The sequence below is a fragment of the Merops nubicus genome, unplaced genomic scaffold, assembly GCF_000691845.1.
Source record: "Merops nubicus isolate BGI_N331 unplaced genomic scaffold, ASM69184v1 scaffold6552, whole genome shotgun sequence".
NCBI classification, from domain to species: Eukaryota; Metazoa; Chordata; class Aves; order Coraciiformes; family Meropidae; genus Merops; species Merops nubicus.
This window is the reverse complement of record NW_008592772.1, coordinates 47253-65848: the sequence shown is the minus strand read 5'-3', so window position 1 is coordinate 65848 and position 18596 is coordinate 47253. Positions and strand designations below refer to the sequence as shown.

Sequence of the window (18596 nt, the reverse complement as noted above, 5' to 3'; positions counted from 1 at the left end):
AAAGGCCAAAACCAGCTTCCAGCTGATACCTAACCTGCCCTGAAAACACTTCTGCCTGTGCTCAAAGAGACAAACTCCTTCAACACAGCAAATACAATTCATGACGTCCTGCTGCACGCTCCATCATCATGACAGCAAATAAAACAATGGACACTTCTCATGTTGGACTTCGGCAAAAGACGTTTATTATCATTATTATTATTATTGTTGTGTTGCTCTTGTACCTCCTTTGCTCTGCCCACAGTGGTGGCATAAATGCTGTTACCATATTGTAGCTGATGATGCCGGTGTACAAATCAAAATCCATCTTAATTTCAAACTCCATTAGAAACACAGGAAAAAAGATCAACATTTACAAAATGTAAAGGGAAAAATGGTATGGAAAGAATTACTTTTCTTTTTATTTTTTTCAAGCTTCCAAGACAGTATTACAAACAACAGAGAGCAAAGTAAAGCTAGAAATGAAATACTTGACAGCATCTGTTTAAAAATTACAGCTAAGAAACCTAATAAAAGTTGAATAAACAGTTACTAGAAATAAAAATTTTTACACATATGATATTTGTCTGGGATTTTTATTTCTTTAAAATAATTCATACAAATGGTTACAGTCACAAACATGTTTTTAACCAAAAATATTGCTAGCCTACCACATTACCAGGAAGGAATCAATGTAGGCAATGAAATGCTGCTACTTTTCAGTAGTCTAGTGCCTTTTTCGCATACCACCAATAATATATACTTTAACTGGTGACAAAAAGCACAACGCTCGTTTATACAAAACCTTTTTTTTTTCCTCAAAATCTCTTTGCAAGGTTATCTTCATTTTGAAATAAGGGAATTCATGCCAAAATTAGGAGAAACTGTTTTTCTTTTGTTTACTAAATTATTCTAAAAAATAAGACAAGCAGGTAGAAAAAACAATGCACTGTGTGGCGTAGAAAGAAAAATGGGAAAAATTCATTGTCCTGAGAAGTTTGCCAACTGCCTCATTTTTGGGCATGTTTTAAAATATAAAAGAAAGGATTTTTAATCTCAAAACTGGTTTGTTGAATGCCTCCCTTATGTTTTTCCTTTGACAGCTAAGCAAACAAACCCTTTTTAATGTTCTAAAAACTGTACACAGACAAGTACATTCATGATATAATTAACTACTAACTTCTCTTGCTTAACAAAGAACCCATAGGACACAGAAACAGTGAATCAGTCCACTGGACAGGGACAAACTACAATTTATACGGAGGAAAAAATGTTTCCAAATCTTCTTTTTGTCTCCCACCTTTTCCTTTTATACTGTATATTGGACCAGTTTCTAAAACAATAATCGTCTCCTCCTGTAAGTTCATGGTTTTGCCTTTAATCAAAATCCAGGGTTTTGTTTTGCCTTTTTTTTTTTTTCCACACGCTGAAGTTGAAATCTCTGATGTTGGGAATGCTGTTTTCGTAGGCTACAATTGGTCGCTCGGGTGGTCTCTATCAGCTTCTGGTTTGACAGTTTGGCCGGGGGAAGGAGCATGGGGCGGGTGGGCTACAGCAGGGAGGCCGTGTGATAAAGACATGGGGTTGGGGACTATTCCTTCTACTGCTGCAGGTATGCCAGTCGAAGCCACGCTTACAACGCCTGGGGGATACCTGCTGAGAGAAGAAGATGAGAACGTGCATTAAGCCCAAGGCATGACTGACCAGACAGCCCACCCTGCCTCTTTCTAGAGCTACAGAGATGCTTCTTCAGTTCTCAGACCAGTAAGAAAGGCAGTTGGTTAAGCTCCAGATGAGATACATTTTGCAGATGCTGCTAAATAAAGGAGAATATGCTTTATTTCATCCAAATGAGAAATAAAAGTTTGCTAGATTGTTTCTTCACATTTCGGATTGAATAGCACGAGTGACAGCACAGCAAAGGAAACAACCTGGAAGTATTGCTTCTCTTGAAGCACACCTCAAACACAAATAACTCAAGCTAGGTCCATGCAATACTGCTCTGTTCTCTATGACTTTTCCTCAAGCTGACCTTCTGGGATTTTTTAAATCTTTCATTCTCATGTAGAGATTTTTAAATTTCATGGTTGTGGCTTGAAAAAAATATTCCTTTAAACTAATCTTGCAGTTGAAGCTTTCTGATAGCTCCCCAAAACAGTAACCATACCCACACGCTCTTTAAATGACAAATTCGAGCCTACTGCACCCAAGTAACTTTTTCAGCATCAAACGTGCCACTGTACTTGTCTGAAAGAGAACCAGTACTAGTTAGACAGAAGGCAGGTGCTTTAGGCAGACTGCAAAAGAGATGCAAATACAGAAAGTATGGATGGTTTTAAAGATTCCTTACTCTATCTGGATGAACACTGAGGCCCAAATATTTACAAATGCCACAAAAATATTACCCTCTGATTCAGCTTGACATTACCAATTATCAGGCTAAAAAAAAATCTTGCAAATCTACTGTTTCAATCTCAAAGTTCAGATGTAATTCATGAACACTGGTATTTCACTGTGCCGTATATTAAAAACTGCTACACAAGTATGTTTTCTTGTTAATGAAATACTCAATACTCATTAGCGAGTTATCTCATGCTGGCCACTTACCACTGGTCCTCTGCCTCCCCTCCCCATCATAAAGCCACACACTCATCCCTTGTTCTTTCCTGCTGTATGTCCTCACCCACGCATCATAGCAAGAGGATTATCTATTTAAAAGCCTAAACACCCAAACCTACCACTTACTCACTGAGGCATTTGCTACCTTAGTATTTACTCAGAAACAAATGGGAGAAAAGGCACTTCTAGTCTTGTCAAGCTTTTCCAAATATCACATTATTCTGCTGTTGATTTTCTTCTCATCAGAGTTCAGTGCTGAAGGCACCAGGGAATTTCACCTCTCTTCAGCAGCATCATTTCCATGTAACACACGTTCATGCTGCTCACCCTAAAGGTCCCTCAGACTGAGGGGAAACTAGTGCAGAACTCGAGCAAAACTCAGAGGAGGAAAAAATCTGGATGAAAGTGCACATATTTTTCTTTTTTCTTCCACCAGAGAAGCACCACGGGAACTCCTTTTTGCAGATGCTGTGCCAGGAGGGCTCAGCATGGCTATCTGATGTAGCACAGGGACAACAAAGACACCGTGCACTGGGAAAGACTCTTACAGATCATACCACTACTGACTGGAATCTGGGATGGCTAACCAGTATGTGATAGATCACCCCACCTGTTGGCCAGAGAACTGTCTTCTCCATTGTACATGTACTAACAGGGCTTCCTACGCTAATTCCTTCTCCAGAGAGGTGTCTTAGAATTAATTTGCAGTTGCTAGGGGAATTAGTTGCTTGTTTCAGTACCTCAGTTTGAATCTTATTAATTGAATTTGCTTTAATTCCTATGAAATCTGTCAGACTGGGTATTGTTTTATTTAGTCATGAAACAGCTTATCTGTCACTCTAGGTGCTTTGTAAAAAACACAACATGAAATGACAAAAACCTCCATTTGAAAGCCCAACACAGCAACTGTTTGCAACACAGAATTTCTACTTTCTAACAACGTATTCTCTGAGCATCATCAACACACTGGAGCTGGGAGGAATCAAGGAGAGAGCAAATTCTGCAGGAAGAGAAGTTCCCCCCTCCCCTTGTGAAAATGGATGTGCTGGATCAGGAGCATCAACAGTTACTGTATGAGTAAATTATGCAGTCCAAACTACACATCTGTTAATTTTCCTTTGACTCCAAATATTATTTCTGCATATAAAAATATTCCCCTCGAACACCAAGTTATAACAATTGGGATTCTACCTGCCAGCACCCCTCCTCAGATACAGGCTTCCTACAGGGTTTTAGTAACATCCAAAAGCCCTGTAACTGTTTTTCTTGTCTTAAAGCCACAGTGGCAGCAGTCAAAACACAGATAACACAGCCAGCTACAGAAACTCTATCTTGCTTGACAGCTCCTAACTCTAAATTGCCATTCTCTTTTCATAATTTTTGTCCCTTTTTAAATTAATCATCAGTGTTATTAGCTCTCAAAGGAGGGCACAATCTCACCAGCCTCTACACATGGGCATTTCTAGCCCACATAACCTTCCCTTATGTTGCTATTTATTGCTTTTCTATTCTTAATCAGCAAATACATTCCCTCCAGCATATAAAGTTGCTCCCAATCTTCCTCCTCTGGCAGCAGAAAACTGAAATGTTTTCCAGGTAGAATGTCCACCGAATTAAACTTCTGCAAAGTAGAACTGAGAGATCAGTTACAACCCCTCTGCTACTTCATGCTCTTCCTTCCCACGCATAGTCTTAATTTATGAAGAAAAACACAGTATTCCTCTTAATTACAACCAAAATGCAACTTTAATTTCTGAGTTCATCTCATGTATTTTTAAAATTACAGAAGCACCTTGAACTCACTCTGTTTACAAAACTGTGTTCCAAGAGAGCTTAAAAATTAAAGTGCATGCTGTTATATTACATTACAGAGTCTGAAAATCACCAGTGAAATACCTCAATATGAAATACTTCCTGAATTAGCAACATCTAACTATTCTCATCCAAGTATCTAGACAGCCTCATCCTCTACCTGTTAGAAGGCAGGGAGGTATGTCAATATGTCTACGAATTGCACAATCACTGTTCACTGGCTGTCAGATTTCACTTTGCCTATAACCTGCACGCCCTGACACAGGAAATGGCAGGGGATTGTTTAACAGGCAGCTCAGCAACAAATACACAGCAGTAACACAAAACCAGGGTGTATTATTATGCTGCTTCACTGAGACTACTACAAATAGTTCCTTCTCAGGCATAGTGTTAATTTTTACTCAAGGGACAGGTCCCGTTTGCTTGACCTTTTGTGTTGATAGGTTGTCTTGCATTTCACAGAGTAAATGGGTTTGTTTTCCACAGTGATATTCAGAAGATCTAGATTATATTCTGCTGATGAATGCTCAATGTTCTTTGCTTCTGGAAACACCTGATAATTTAAGTTTGATCCCACGTCAAAATACAACTGAATGACATATCCAGAACAAACTGGCCTCATTAGTTTGAGTTCACCGAAAGAGCTATTTGCATTTTTTAACATATAAATTATCATCCCGGGTCTTATCTTCTAATGCAATTACATGACTATGATACAGTTATTAGCACATCTGAAACCTCATCCTGCCTGCGAAAGACACCAGAACTCAGTTAGTTGAACATAATCACCTTGGGCTGCAAAGTAAAGACAGAAAAATTTGGTTTGAACAATCAATTCAAATTCTGTACTGAATCGAGGTAGGAATTAAGCATCAGCAAACATTGCTACTGAAACCAATTTCTTCTTAACGCCCCAGCTTCAAGTTCCACATATTTTATCCAGCACAAAATAACTGCCTTTACCCACACTCAAATGTTACTCCACCACCCCTGCAAAAAGAAGCTTTTACTATTTGTTGTAGGACTCTCAACTTCTCCCTCAAAATTCCCAATGAGTTTCTGCATTTGAAAATAATTGTGCAGTAAGAATTTATGATTAATTCTCTTTATTGAAAAAATTGACTGAAACAATGTCTAAAAAAGGCATTGAGTTCTGTGTTAATCCTGCTTAAATGAAACACATATGGTCTTTACCTTGTGAATCATTAACTCCCCAAACATTCCTTCGTGAAAATCCATTTCTAGCTGTGAAACCAGCTTCTGGTGCACTTGTGACCCCCAAAATGAGAACAAACGATTGGATTTTATTTGGGCACTTATTGCTACTGATCAGGAGATCATGGCAGAGGGTGGTGATGCTCCCCTTGTCATCTCTCCATCGCTGTCTGATGAGGCTGTTTGAAGTCACTGGGACACGAGAGCTGCAGTGCACAGCTGGGCTCTCACATGGGGTACCATGCACACAAAAAAATCCCCTCTCTATTAAAAGCATGGAATAGCCCTCCCAAAGAAGGAAAAAAATAAGACAGATGTATGAAGGACAGTGGAAAGATTAGGACAAAGAGATATAAAAAACCATAATGAAAGGACTGCACTGTCCCTTCCCTCAAGGCACTGAGGAAAGCAGCTGTTTGTAGCTTTCTCAGCCACTTTCATCCTACTTAATGAGTAAATACCATGCTGGAAGATAAAAACTTGCAGATGTTTTTCCCAAATAAAAATTGTGTGAAGCTGGCTACCAGGAGAAATCTGCTGCTACAACAGCTGCTAGGGATGAAGAGACAGTCTCTCAACCAAAGTAACTAAGGAACAAACATCTTAGATGTAAAAAAAAATTCCCCTTTCTCTTAATTAAGAGCTCCTTTCAGAGCTGATCAAGAATACATAGATAAGTCCCTCAAAAGCTTTTGCTTAAACATATAATTTGGAAAACAGTATTTTAAACATGTTTTCATAATCACCACAGGCTATTCCATTGTATTCACTATTGAGTTATTTGCTCTCTCCTGTGTCTGCAAGCCACAAAACCACAAAACAATAGTTTATTACTGAAAGTCTTTCTGTAACCTACTGCTGTATCTCTACCTTCAGCAGAAGGAACATGAACTGCCACTGCACTCACTGGAGATGACCGACCAGAATTTTTTTACTGGAATATACTAAAAACTGTCTTGTTCACATATTACTGACAACACAATAAAGGATAAGAATCAGCAAATCAAGATTATTCTCCTGAATGCAACAACTATGAAAACAACATAGTTGGGGCTTAATCCCAAAACATGCTATTTATCGATAGGAAGGTCTTTTCTTTTGAGGTCAATTTGTCCTTGAATACCCAGCTCTGAGTTAAGGAGGTATTTCTCTCATACCTGCAGCACACTTACCTGTATGCAGCACCATTAAGCTCTGGATGGACAACGCCGGGATCCATGCTGGCCCAATGTGTAGCTGCAGTCAAATGATCTTTGTTAACACAGTTTTTCAGACTGTCTGGAATACGACCTAGGATGAAGTGTGGGAGATGGAATTAAAAAAAAAAAAAAAACACATTAAAATTGTAAGCCATATGTTCTTAATGCATCTGTGTTAAAAATAGTTATAAATATTTGCAAATTTAAATCAATACACATCATACCAAGAGCTTCTTATTTTTATCTTCACCTTTTGTCTGGGAATTAGTCAATAATGGTTAAAATACTCAGCATAATTTTTATTTATTCAGGGTCTCAATAAAACTATAATTAACAAGATTCACGTTTTATGAGAAGCTAAAACTTGAATGTAGAGCATGGCTGGCACTCCAATTCAGTAACTCAGCCTCCTGCTCTCTCTTTAACTTCACATTCTTCCTTTTCCCTCCAGATGTAACAGCAATAAAAACCTTTATGGAAGGATTCTGAATGGAATTTTGCCATAAACCTGAATATCACCGACACCTTTTTCCTGTCCTCCTGATCTTCCCCTTCTTTATCTCAATTGCTCTTCAGATGTATTTACTATCCTGTATTAATCCTCATCCATCTCTTTCGTTCCTACAAAAAATGAAAATACACCAGAAAACTCCCTTCTTATTTTCTTCAAAACTTTTGCTTAATGTCTGAAGTGTAACTAAAGTTTTAAGACACAGATAGTGGAAAATCTGTCAGCCTGATTCAGCACATACTGGGCAAGCCTCTGTCTTCTGCAGAACTACCTCCAGCCTTGCAAAAACCAACATGAACAGATAGGATGCACATTTTCTTCATGGTAACAGGAATATTTCCACCTATGTAGAAAAATTTATTTGAAGATATTTAATCTGTTTATTAGTTTTATTTGATACACCAGAACATCACTGAATTTTTGCTAACAAGCAGAATGACTTAACATCTTTATTCTCCAATGGTAGTCACTGCCTGCATTCCTTCACTGTACACCTTTTTCCAATTAGTTTCTCTCTCTACACCCTTTCTCCTCTGTGGTCCCCAGTGGCTTTCCCATATCCAGCTTTATCCCACGCTTCCTGTGTCTTTCCTACATTTGTTTCACTGCAATTCAATGTCATTCTCACCTCCCTAACGCTGGCCTCAGTTTGATCCTACTACAAACCATGTGCAAACACTGAAGTGCTGACAGCTTCAATACAAATCAATGATTTACACTGCTGATAGCACAATCATACACTTTAAGAAAATATAGGTCTGTTGTGCCAGGCACGTATGTTTGGGCTATTGCACAATTATTTAACATCAAACTAGCTCCATATAGCTGACTCTTACTCAGCTTTCAGATCTTAGCCCATTAATGTTTATTTGCACATCAATCATCCCCCAAATAGGTATCGTATGCTGGTTTGTGCAAGCTCTCCCAGAGCTATTTGGGAGCAGGCAATGGTTATACAACAATTTAATGAATGTACTATTAGAGTTCTTCTGGAGTATAAGCACAAGGACTAATTCCAGCAGAGATGGTCACACTCATTAAATTAGCTCTAAACCAGAGAAAAATAGTCCTGTAAAGGACAATTCAGTTCAGGAGTTTAAGAGGTGCCTTTAATCACTATCCAGAGAAGAAAAATCTTCTTTCTGCACAGGCTATAAATGAAACTAAATTGCCCAGCCTCTCTGGGCACAAAATACAGGACAGGCTACTGCTACTGCTCTTTGTATAGCAGAGCAATGTGTTGGCACTGAGCTCCTCTCAAGGTGACACAGATGGCCCTTGATGTCTGCAGAGCATTCAGTCTATATTGCCAAGGGGGAAACAGCAAAGTCCTACTAAAGAGGAAACATTAGTGCTTAATGAATCATTTTCCAGTATGAAAATCCTTCCTTTTATTCTAGGCTACAAGGGATTCAAACCAATGCCAAATGGCTCACTCTTCTCATTTTATTTATTAGCAGTGCATATTCAAGACATAACTGTTTTCTCTTATGTGAGCAGTTTACAATTACATGCTAGTTATATAACAAAGAGACTTTGCTCTTTAAAATGCCAGACTTCTTCAGCAATGCTTTAAAGAGAGGAACATCTAGAGTACCCTCCCAACAAAATACTGAAAACTTTGGTTTGACCTACAGAATTTTTCATGACACAAGCATTACTAGGAACAGCATGAAGCTCTAGATGCTTTATGTGGAAACACTACAGCCTTAAAGACACTGAAATTCCAGACCATCCTCTCAGACAAATTTGGATGAACTTTGGAAAATATTAAGGAACCAAAGAAAAAAGAATAAAGGAAACAGAACTTCTCCTAACAAGCCTAAGCGGGCACGTAGGAAAACCTGTGAATGATACCAGCAATATCTGGATGACTTGGGAGTCAAACCCATCAAAAGGGTAGTATTTATAAGCAACAAAAAACGTGCAGATTTTTCTCACACAAGCACATTTCTGTTATAAGGAAAAAGGACTCATTTTGCAGTGCCTGCCTTCTCTGTAATCGCGACGAAACTCCAAAATGATCTGTTCCAGTTCTGAGAACAGACTTGGTGGCTCATTTCTCTGTTTTAAATATTAGAAGTGATCATGAAAACCTTAGACTGGTTCTTTTCAGTATCTTTTGAGACTGAAGAATGAGAAAATTTGTTAGAAAGAAATATGCAGTGAAGGAGCTAATAAGGTGAGTACCTGTGATCGCCCTTCGGATCTCTCGTGCTGCTTCCTCCCGCATCTCAATCGAGGCTTGTTCACTGTACCAGGCTGCATGTGGGGTACAGATCAGGTTTGGTGCATCCTTCAAGGGGCCCTGGCTAAAGCTAAACAAAGATTTAAAACAAGATCAAATGACAAAAAAGTACTGGGGGGAACAGAGAGGAGTGGGGAAGAAAGGGGGAGATCCAGATGGATTTGTACATACACAGATTAATTTTTACAGCAAAAAAAGAATTGCATTTCTATTCCCTGTTGGGATTGGTTTTAATTCTGCCCGTTAATTTAATACACTAGTCATGGTATAAATAAGCAACAATCACCTCTCACAGACTCAAAGGGTAGAACCTAAGTATGGCAGCAACATTAACTTCTGCCCAATGCACTTGCTGCTAACTACAGCCTCTGCCCCTCCAGTTCTGGTGCAGAAATGCATAAAGCAAGGCCCAAATCAGTTCAGGATGCCATTCCATTTGTCCATTTCATCAGTTTTACTGCATTAGCCAAGAAAGCCCTGTTTTCTAAAGAGCCACCGTTAATATGACATTTAGTGAAAAATAATCATACAATTATTTCCAAATTATAATGTCCATCAGCAGCATCAACTTTTTTTTTAAATAATTAACTTCTTTCCTGTCATTTTTAACTATTTTTTCTTTCCTGTTCCTAAATAGAACCTCCACATAAAGAAGGAAATTTACTTTTACAGATTGATTTTCAAGGAAAGCAATAATATGTGTAAAAGTGGTATCACAGATACAGAGTAAAGAAACTTGATCCTCCTATTTATTTCCAGTTTTAAGCACCTTGCATTCAATTTAACAACAGGAGAACAAATATTTTAACACAAAAGTGTGCTTTCAGAGTTGGTGATAAGTCACAGAATGACAGATTTCATCTGTAGTTCAATAAACATCAGAATATCTGGCAAAACTCCTGAATGAAGAGTTGCATGCTGCGATCAGATAGACATGCAGCACTGAAGCCAAAGGAAATTGTGGCTGTAATCCTGCAACTGAATCTCTGCAGATGGCATCTCCATGCAGTAAATGGGGCTTCCTATAGGTGCAACGGTCTGCTTGTGCAGATCTGAACTGGGGAGAATGTACACAGCTCAAAGTCCCTTGAGCTGTCAAACTGTGGCTTGGCACAGCATTACTGCATTGTAATGACTATAGTTAGAAGTAAATGAATGCAGGGTATGCATAAATAAAATTAAATATTTCTTACGTGGCATTGCATCTCAGCAGATATAAAAATTCTACCTAAAAGGATACTATTCTATTTTTTTAATGTTTCTATTCCCTGGCTAAGCTGATAGGAGAGAGACTGTCCTCTCTGCATTCTTTACAACCTGCCCTCAAGTCCTGAATCTGTTCCTCTTCAAAAGCTTATGTGGATCATTCCAGTTAAAATTAACATTTCTCTCTGCCCAGACTGAACAACTGGAAAAGGCTTGTCACACACAAGCACGAAGCTACAGCAGTCTATTCTCATAACTCAGAAGTCAGGCTGAAGACTCAAGGACATATCAAATAGGCTCATTTCTGACAAGAAGTGCTGGTATTGTAATACCCAATGGCACTCTGGGGAGTGGTATATTTCTGCCTAAAATGCTGGACTTCTCAGTGTCATTCAAAAACTAAGACTTGTGCTACCAGCTCTGCTAATGACAGCAGAGCTACTACTCCCCTGATACAGGTGAAAACTAAACCTGCACTCTGACCACCTTCCTTATCTTACTTTGCAACCTGTTACATTTATGGCTTTCCTGCAGAGGCAATCTGGACAAAAACGCCTTTCCCTCCAGAAAGGTGTCATAAAGTAGTTCTTTCTCACACCAGATATCAGCTTTTTGCTTTCTGAAAGGGTCTGCTCAGACATCAGCATTAGCTGCCTGCAGAGTTGCACCAATGACAAAGAAGCAGTCCCCTCAAAGCCGGGCCTAGGATTTGAACCCAAGTCCCTGCTATTTCTACTAAACTCATGGGATACATATATTTTTTTTTAAGGCATTAAATCTTGAATGTCACTTTTTTTACTTCTGACCACATACACAAGCTCCATCTACATTTGCATTAGTCCAGTGCTGCACAGATTCATGTTGCTTCACTAAAAGAGTATTTAGCTACCAAATGAAGGGAAAACTTAGTTTACTTGTTGCTCTTGATTGTATCATGCACTACGACTTAAAAATAAGAAAGTGAACAAAACAAAAAGAAAAGAAAAGGAAAAGCACCTGAATGGTTCTGACTCATGTACATCTAAGGCTGCCCCTCGTATCCTTCCTTCCTTCAGGGCCTGTGCAAGTGCTTTTTCGTCTACTAACCCACCTCGAGCTGTGTTGACCAGGAAAGCCCCTTGTCTCATCTAGGGAAAGTTAAAAACAAGAATGATGAAATAAAAATAAATGAAATAAAATCGTTGTGGCATTATTTTTTACTCAAAAGAAGCATCCATTACAACAAAGGCTATTCAGCTGGTTTAACCTGTAACAGTTGTCTTCCCTTTCCACTGGAAAGTACCACAAAATGTGATGCTTCTAACATAAAATGCTATTTCACAGCACTTAATAACCTTTTGTTTCTTGTAAGTAGTGTCTCTTAAAAGAAGCGTCGTTTCAGATCTTGTGCAGTAACATGATCAAAAGATACAACTGTGCATATGAAAGTGACAGATCATTTTATGCCTTTTTATTTCACTGTGAAATTGCATGAGACAGAAACTACAGCACATTCTTAAACAAATTCATATTTTGTGGTTTTCAACTTTCACACAAATAAAAGCCTACATGAATTTTGCAGGAAAATCAATGCTTTTGGATTTTCAAACGCTTTTCCCTTTAGTTGTCAAAACACAGTAGATCTATGTTTTATTTATCTTTGTTACTTCAGCTTCCTCCTCCCTGTGAGACTTTTCAAACAAAGGTCTAAAGAATTCGTTCATTATTCAATTAAAAGGCATGAAAATGAATTTGGTGGAGAACGCTGTGTGCCCAGGAGAGAAGCTGTGCTGTGCACTGTGCAGATTAGCATTGTAGATGACACTGCGTGGGGAGAGCTACAAGAATTTACACCCTAATGTATCCACAACATGAAAACAAAGTGTCGGTTTAAATAAGAGAGATGGTAGGAAACAAAAATAAAGTACTACATCCTGCTTCCAGCCACCCTAATACTTCATCTTTTACCCAAAGTCTCAAACACAGCTTCTGGTCTCAGAAGCATTTCTGTGCATGAAGGTAAGCTTCTGAAGAGCAGGAACCATGGTGCAGACAAATGCAAAAGATCTCATTTTGCACTGCGTCCATCTCTCACCATACAAGAAGAAGAAACTCCCAACGTTTTGAGACCAAGTCCACTGCTTGAAACCTATGTATCAAACTAAAGCTTATGTAAGTGGATCCTTATGTTGAAAGACTGATTTGAAACACTGAATTAATGAAGAACAAGGAGGTTTGGATGAAAGTCAGCTACAAGAAATTTTTTTTATATGACATCATAGGAAATAATAAACAATTAACTTACATATGGTTGCTGTAAGTTTGTAAGAAAAAACCCCATTATTATTTTAGTGGCTAACTCACTGGGTTTAGCCTGGCCCTGCTTCTCCCCACATGTAGATTCCTGGTCTTACAGAAGAACTGTCTATTGGTCTTTATAGCAAAACCATAGTCCACTACAGGAGCAGAATAGAGGGGTACTTCTTTTAGTTTCATGTAATTAACTTGAGAATTAGAACAGTGAAGAAATGCTGGCATGATCTTAAGTTGCTCTGGTAACAGGACATTCCTGATGGGAACTACCACTGCAGCCCCACTACAAAAGTCAGGTGAGAGAACTTGATCCAAAGCAGCACAGGAAGCTCACCCAAGTGACAACAACTACATCTCTTGTGCAGATGCAGATATGTAGATATGCCATATAGGCACCTGGGAGCTTATAAACCCTTCCTATTTTGTGCTCTTGAGAAAAGTTGAGTTTTAAGTATAGTCTGGTGTATTTATATACCCTTTGAAGGACTTGAAAATTTTAATTAAAGTGTAACCTTGCTAAAATCTGTCTGACCTTCATCTTGCTGAAGTTCTTGTTTTAGGACTACTTACAAAAGTAGGGCTAGTATTGAGACAAGTCCAAATCAAACACAACCTGGCTGCATAAATGCACTGTAGTGGGAATGAATTATGCGACTCATGACAAACTCTAAGGGTGGATGCAGCTGGAGATGACCCTTAACAATGGGTGGAAGCTTGAAAGAGCGTCACAGAACTGCTGATGCTTGTTAAACTCACCTAGAGTAAACCTGCACAGCTGCTTTAAAAATGTTCTGCACTTAAATGGCAGCGTCTGCTTCTCAAATCTGTAAAACTAAAGATGACCTCAGCTTCTCTTAAGAGTACTTGACTACCATGGGTTCAATAAACACAAGCTTTAAACACTTCTCTGAGCTACTCTGGGACTACAAGGCCAAGCATGATGGTGAGGCAGAATGCTGACTAATTAAAGGGAAAAGCTACGGGAAGAGAAGAGACACACCAAATTTTCAAAAACATTTTTAGGTTATGAATTTCAGATTCTAAACAAAACTCAGGGTGAGACTTCAGTGACTTTTAGACTACACTTCTCTGTACTTTGTTTAATAACAGGTTATTATATGAGCATGGAATATTAGACAACAGTGGTGTGCAAGGCTCTCCACAAATTTCAGGCCAATTCAAACATCTGCCAGCCTGAAGAAGCTATTCTGCTCTTTTTGATACATATTCAGATGATCTTTTCTACAGTCAGAAATGTTAAAATGTTAGGGTGTTCACATCAGCTGTTACAATACAGACTGCTTCATCCAAACTTTTATCTAAAGCAAGAACGACCTTCTAACATTTTAATCCTTGCTTTGATAATGAAGGATAAGAAATAGCAAGATAGAAGCTTATGATACACTTTTCAGCACAGACTTCATTACCTGCATTTCATTTCAGATGGTATCAGTCGGGTTTAACATGTTTTGTTTCTCTGATGAATGCATTAAACCCTCTCCAAAGCTCATCACATTTATGCACCTCCTCTCAAAAACTTCCTGTGATACACTGGCCCAAGCTGCACAGTCCTCTGTGTAATGAGTGACCCCTGCTAAGCCTCCAGACAGCCCCACTGAATTCAGTGTGATTCTATTTGGGTCTAGATGTCTGCTTGCAAAGACATCTAACCATGTAATGATCATTACAGGTACCCAAGCACACAACAAAAGAGAGCGTTTAGGGCAGGGTGACAGAGCTCTGTTCTCTTAGAGATTTGCATTTTCAACATCTTCCTTTTTTGGAGTGTTAAATCCCAAATGCTGGTTTTATGTTGGAATGGATCTGCAAATACCCTAAACTCTCAAAGAAAGAAGTGTGTTATATTGTCAGTTCTCTGCCATGCTGCCACATGACTGAGGAACACATTCAGTAATTATTGCAGCTCTCCTGAAGTTCACAAGTAGTAGGTACAAACTGATTCTCAGAAGTTAAGCAATGATTTTACTTTAAGAGTGCTACTGTCAGTTACCAATAGGTACAAACACCACATATATAAAGATGAGAAAAACAGACTGTTAGATCTTAGAGTTTCTTTCTTGTACAGTATCTATATTCCTACATCTCAACGTTATATCTCTGGCTGTTAGTTACCTCACTGAGGTTGGAGTCAGAAGCCAGGCATGAATGAGAAAGCTTGCTGTTGAGTAAGTCAATAACAGAGCAGTTACTATACCTAGAATTTGAAATTATTTTCATGTTACCTAAAACTTTAGGGAGAGGTTAGTACTAATTTCAAGAAACATTAATTTTCCAAAGACTGCAGTGCTGTAAATGCAACCCGTCCCTGAAACGTTCTGCAAAGATCAGGACTGAGCACAGGGGGGAGCCATTTAGTCACAAGCCTTAAACTGCATCTCAAGAACTCCGAGGAGCTGAGCATGAAATGCAGAATTGCTACCTGAAAATACAGAGGTAGAGGAAGCAGCTACCAGAAGACATAGAAAAAGTCCTTTTACAGAAATGCAACTTTATTAAATCTGAGCAACATTAAAAAGAGCAAATTATTTCCACAAATGCAATGTTACTGAGGAAAAAAAAGACAATAAAAGGAACAACATAAGGTACCAGCTATTTCCTAATCAGTTAAAAACCTGCTTGATCTCAAAGCAGCAAAAGGGAAATAAATTTGATTCAAATGAGAATCTGCCTGCTTGCTTAAATAAATGCTACACAGTGTCAGCCACCAGCACCGGTGTGGAGGGTGCCCAGAGAGATTATTACCTGCTTTATGGTGAAGTCATTAATAAGATGATGATTGTGTTCATTCAAGTTGCAGTGCAGGGTAACACAGTCACTGTGGAACAGCAGGTCCTGCAAAGTGCTCACCCGCTGCAGTCCCAGAGCACGCTCCATGCCATCCGAGAGGTATGGGTCATAGAAAATCACACTGAAGCCAAAGGCTTTGGCACGTAGTGCTACTGCTTGCCCAACACGCCCTGGAACAAGATGAACATGCAGTGAGAACCGAGGTGCAGCAGCTGGTTTAATGTAGCTTCCTCTTTCCTATTGCAAATGCCTGTATCAAACCATTCTGTTTTGTGCAGCAACTGGAAGAGGATAAAGTGACGACCCTCATCCCACTTGAAGACACAACTAAGACCAAAAATGTTTCATCTGGGCTGTTTCACACTGTGTTGTCCAAAACAAAGCAGGTGATTTGTACCCTTTGCAACCAGAGATCTGAAATGCCGGAGATGTCACATAACCTGCCACAATCTGTGTAATACAAGGGTTTGCCTGCTGGACCTGTTTATGGTAAAACACTACTGTTTGGGAATGCATCCTGCCATGGACTTGTTCTTACACATGTGAGACCAGCTGGCTTTAATAAAAAGCTATAAAATTAATCCTCAGAAATGGATGCAACAAAAGATAATTTGTTTAATCTGCAGCTCAACAATTCTCAATACACAGAATCTCCTTTCTGAACTAGTATTTTCTTTTGTTTTGAGTAATATCCTTCCAGCATTAAAATGCCTAAAAAGAATCCTGTCATCTGAGGCTCAAAAAAATGTCATATCCATATCACCTGGCTGGATGAATGAATGATGAATAAATACATCCCATCGTATGGCACCTAGTTAAGAAGCATGTGACATCATTTGGTGTTCACATTGACCTTAACTTTTCTCTGTTCCTCTTTCCTACTGGTGTATTCCAGAGTTGGCTCTGAAATTGCTATTTGGTCTTGACTCCATGCCACATGTATCAGGAGACATGCATTTCCCTTTGACACACTAAGAGTAAAACAGAGAAAAAAGTGACTACATCTAGTGAGTAAGAGTATTTAGAAGAATGAGAACTAACACACTTGTCAGGTTAGAAGACTACACACTAGATATTCACCTTAGGGTATTATGAAAATAAAGAGATTTCGACAGCATCACTAGACATACCTTAATAATCATGTCTCATTAAAAAAAAGAAGTTTCTTTTTGTAACACCTCAGTTTGTTCAAAAAAAGCATCAGATTAACAGAGGGAAATCCCTTTTTTTTCCAATTGTACTTGAAGGGATTTCCCTCTGCTTTTCAGTTTCTTTTTGAATAAACTTAAGAAGCCACAAGAAGAAAGGTTTTTTTGTTAATCATTTAACCTGAACACAGCAGTTTTGCAGTGCTTAGTGACAATGTGCTTAGAATATTAAGCAGTATGTCAATCTGATGGGGGCTGACTGCTTTTCTTTGGGGACACCAACTTAAAATCCTCTTCAAAACCTTTTACTTCAATACTTGCATACATGTTATTTGCTTTCCAAGCTGTTATTTATAAACTTAAACTAAACGGTTTTCAGCACAAACATGGTATTAAATATTTTCAAATTTCAGGATGTTCACAGCTCAAGGAATCAGTCACACAACTGTAAACAAAGTTGTGGGTTTTTTAAACAAAGCATATTGCTTTTACTCCAGCTCCATTCATTTTTCACATGCAGCATTCTGTCATCTGTTCTTTTTAACACTCTTTACAACAACTAATACCTGAGGGGAGTCACAACAGTGAAATCTCTTCCAACAGATTCTTCAGTTACAGATACACTTCCCATTCATTGGAACCAGGCTCCTCAACCAAAATCCTTCTTTTCTGTGCACAAAGTTTCCTTCTGAAACACTAGCCAGAATTGTCCTATTACAACTATTTTATGGGACAAACTCTTCACAACTGACAATTCATATTTAGTCTTAGTCACTAGACAAACACATAGATGGACACATGTAATTTGCCAATTCCTTTTTAAACTACAGTCTGCCAATGTAGTACAACCACATGCCTGCAACAGTTTTTTTCCTTTCCTGAAGAACTTCTATTATATAAGACTCCCCTGGGCACGATGGGTGACTCAAAACCTACCTCAGCACATCCAGAACAACAGAACAGCAAACAAAGCGTCTCACCTTCAGGACAACTATCTTAAAAACACACATAATTGCTATGAATATTCATGACTGCTTCCAGGGAAGGCAAATTCTAAAGTTCAAAATATTAAATGAACTCCTTGGTGTGTAGTTGGTAAGAATGCAGAAAATGCACATTGCAAACAATTGCAAAAGCAGGAAGCAAGAAAAAGCCTATTGTAGAAATTAGAGATGTATTCCAAGCTCTAGCAAAGTCCATGCATAATTTCAGTGACACTGTTGCAGTCTGACCTGTGCACTCCTCACAAGTCTCCCAACTCCTCCAGTCTGTAGGTACCTCTGACCTTGAACATGCCAATGACCTCAATTGAGTGGGACAGTCTGGCTGCTGCAGTTGTCAATGACCCTCACCCAGCCCTTGGGAAATGAATGTGCATCCCATGATGGTACTGCAGAATTTTATTAACTGCCCCTGATAGCATGGAAATGCTGATGACCTGCCTGCAGACCTCCATGGAAAGAAAAAGTACTTTCACTTGGCAGCTCTTCCCTGTCTACACGACAGTCATGGAGACTCTGGGTAATTCTTCCTCCCTCCTGGAGAACTCTAAAATGCAG

At 38.8% G+C, this 18596-nt stretch overlaps 1 protein-coding gene across 2 annotated transcripts in view; it reads right to left on the bottom strand.

Annotated features, from left to right (window-relative positions):
- Window positions 1–374: 374 nt before the first annotated feature.
- The window catches only part of LOC103768111 (C-terminal-binding protein 1), a 36693-nt gene continuing 18471 nt past the window's right edge, over window positions 375–18596 (bottom strand). Inside the window, exons 4-8 of one of the 2 annotated variants that reach the window (XM_008935243.1) lie at window positions 15845–16059; window positions 11786–11916; window positions 9526–9653; window positions 6798–6915; window positions 375–1635 (exon numbers count right to left, since the gene is read on the bottom strand). In XM_008935243.1, coding sequence (XP_008933491.1) covers window positions 1449–1635; window positions 6798–6915; window positions 9526–9653; window positions 11786–11916; window positions 15845–16059 — 779 coding nt within the window. In that variant the 3' untranslated portion in view covers window positions 375–1448. The remainder of the gene's footprint in view (window positions 1636–6797; window positions 6916–9525; window positions 9654–11785; window positions 11917–15844; window positions 16060–18596) is intronic. The other variant, XM_008935244.1, reaches the window with a different exon arrangement.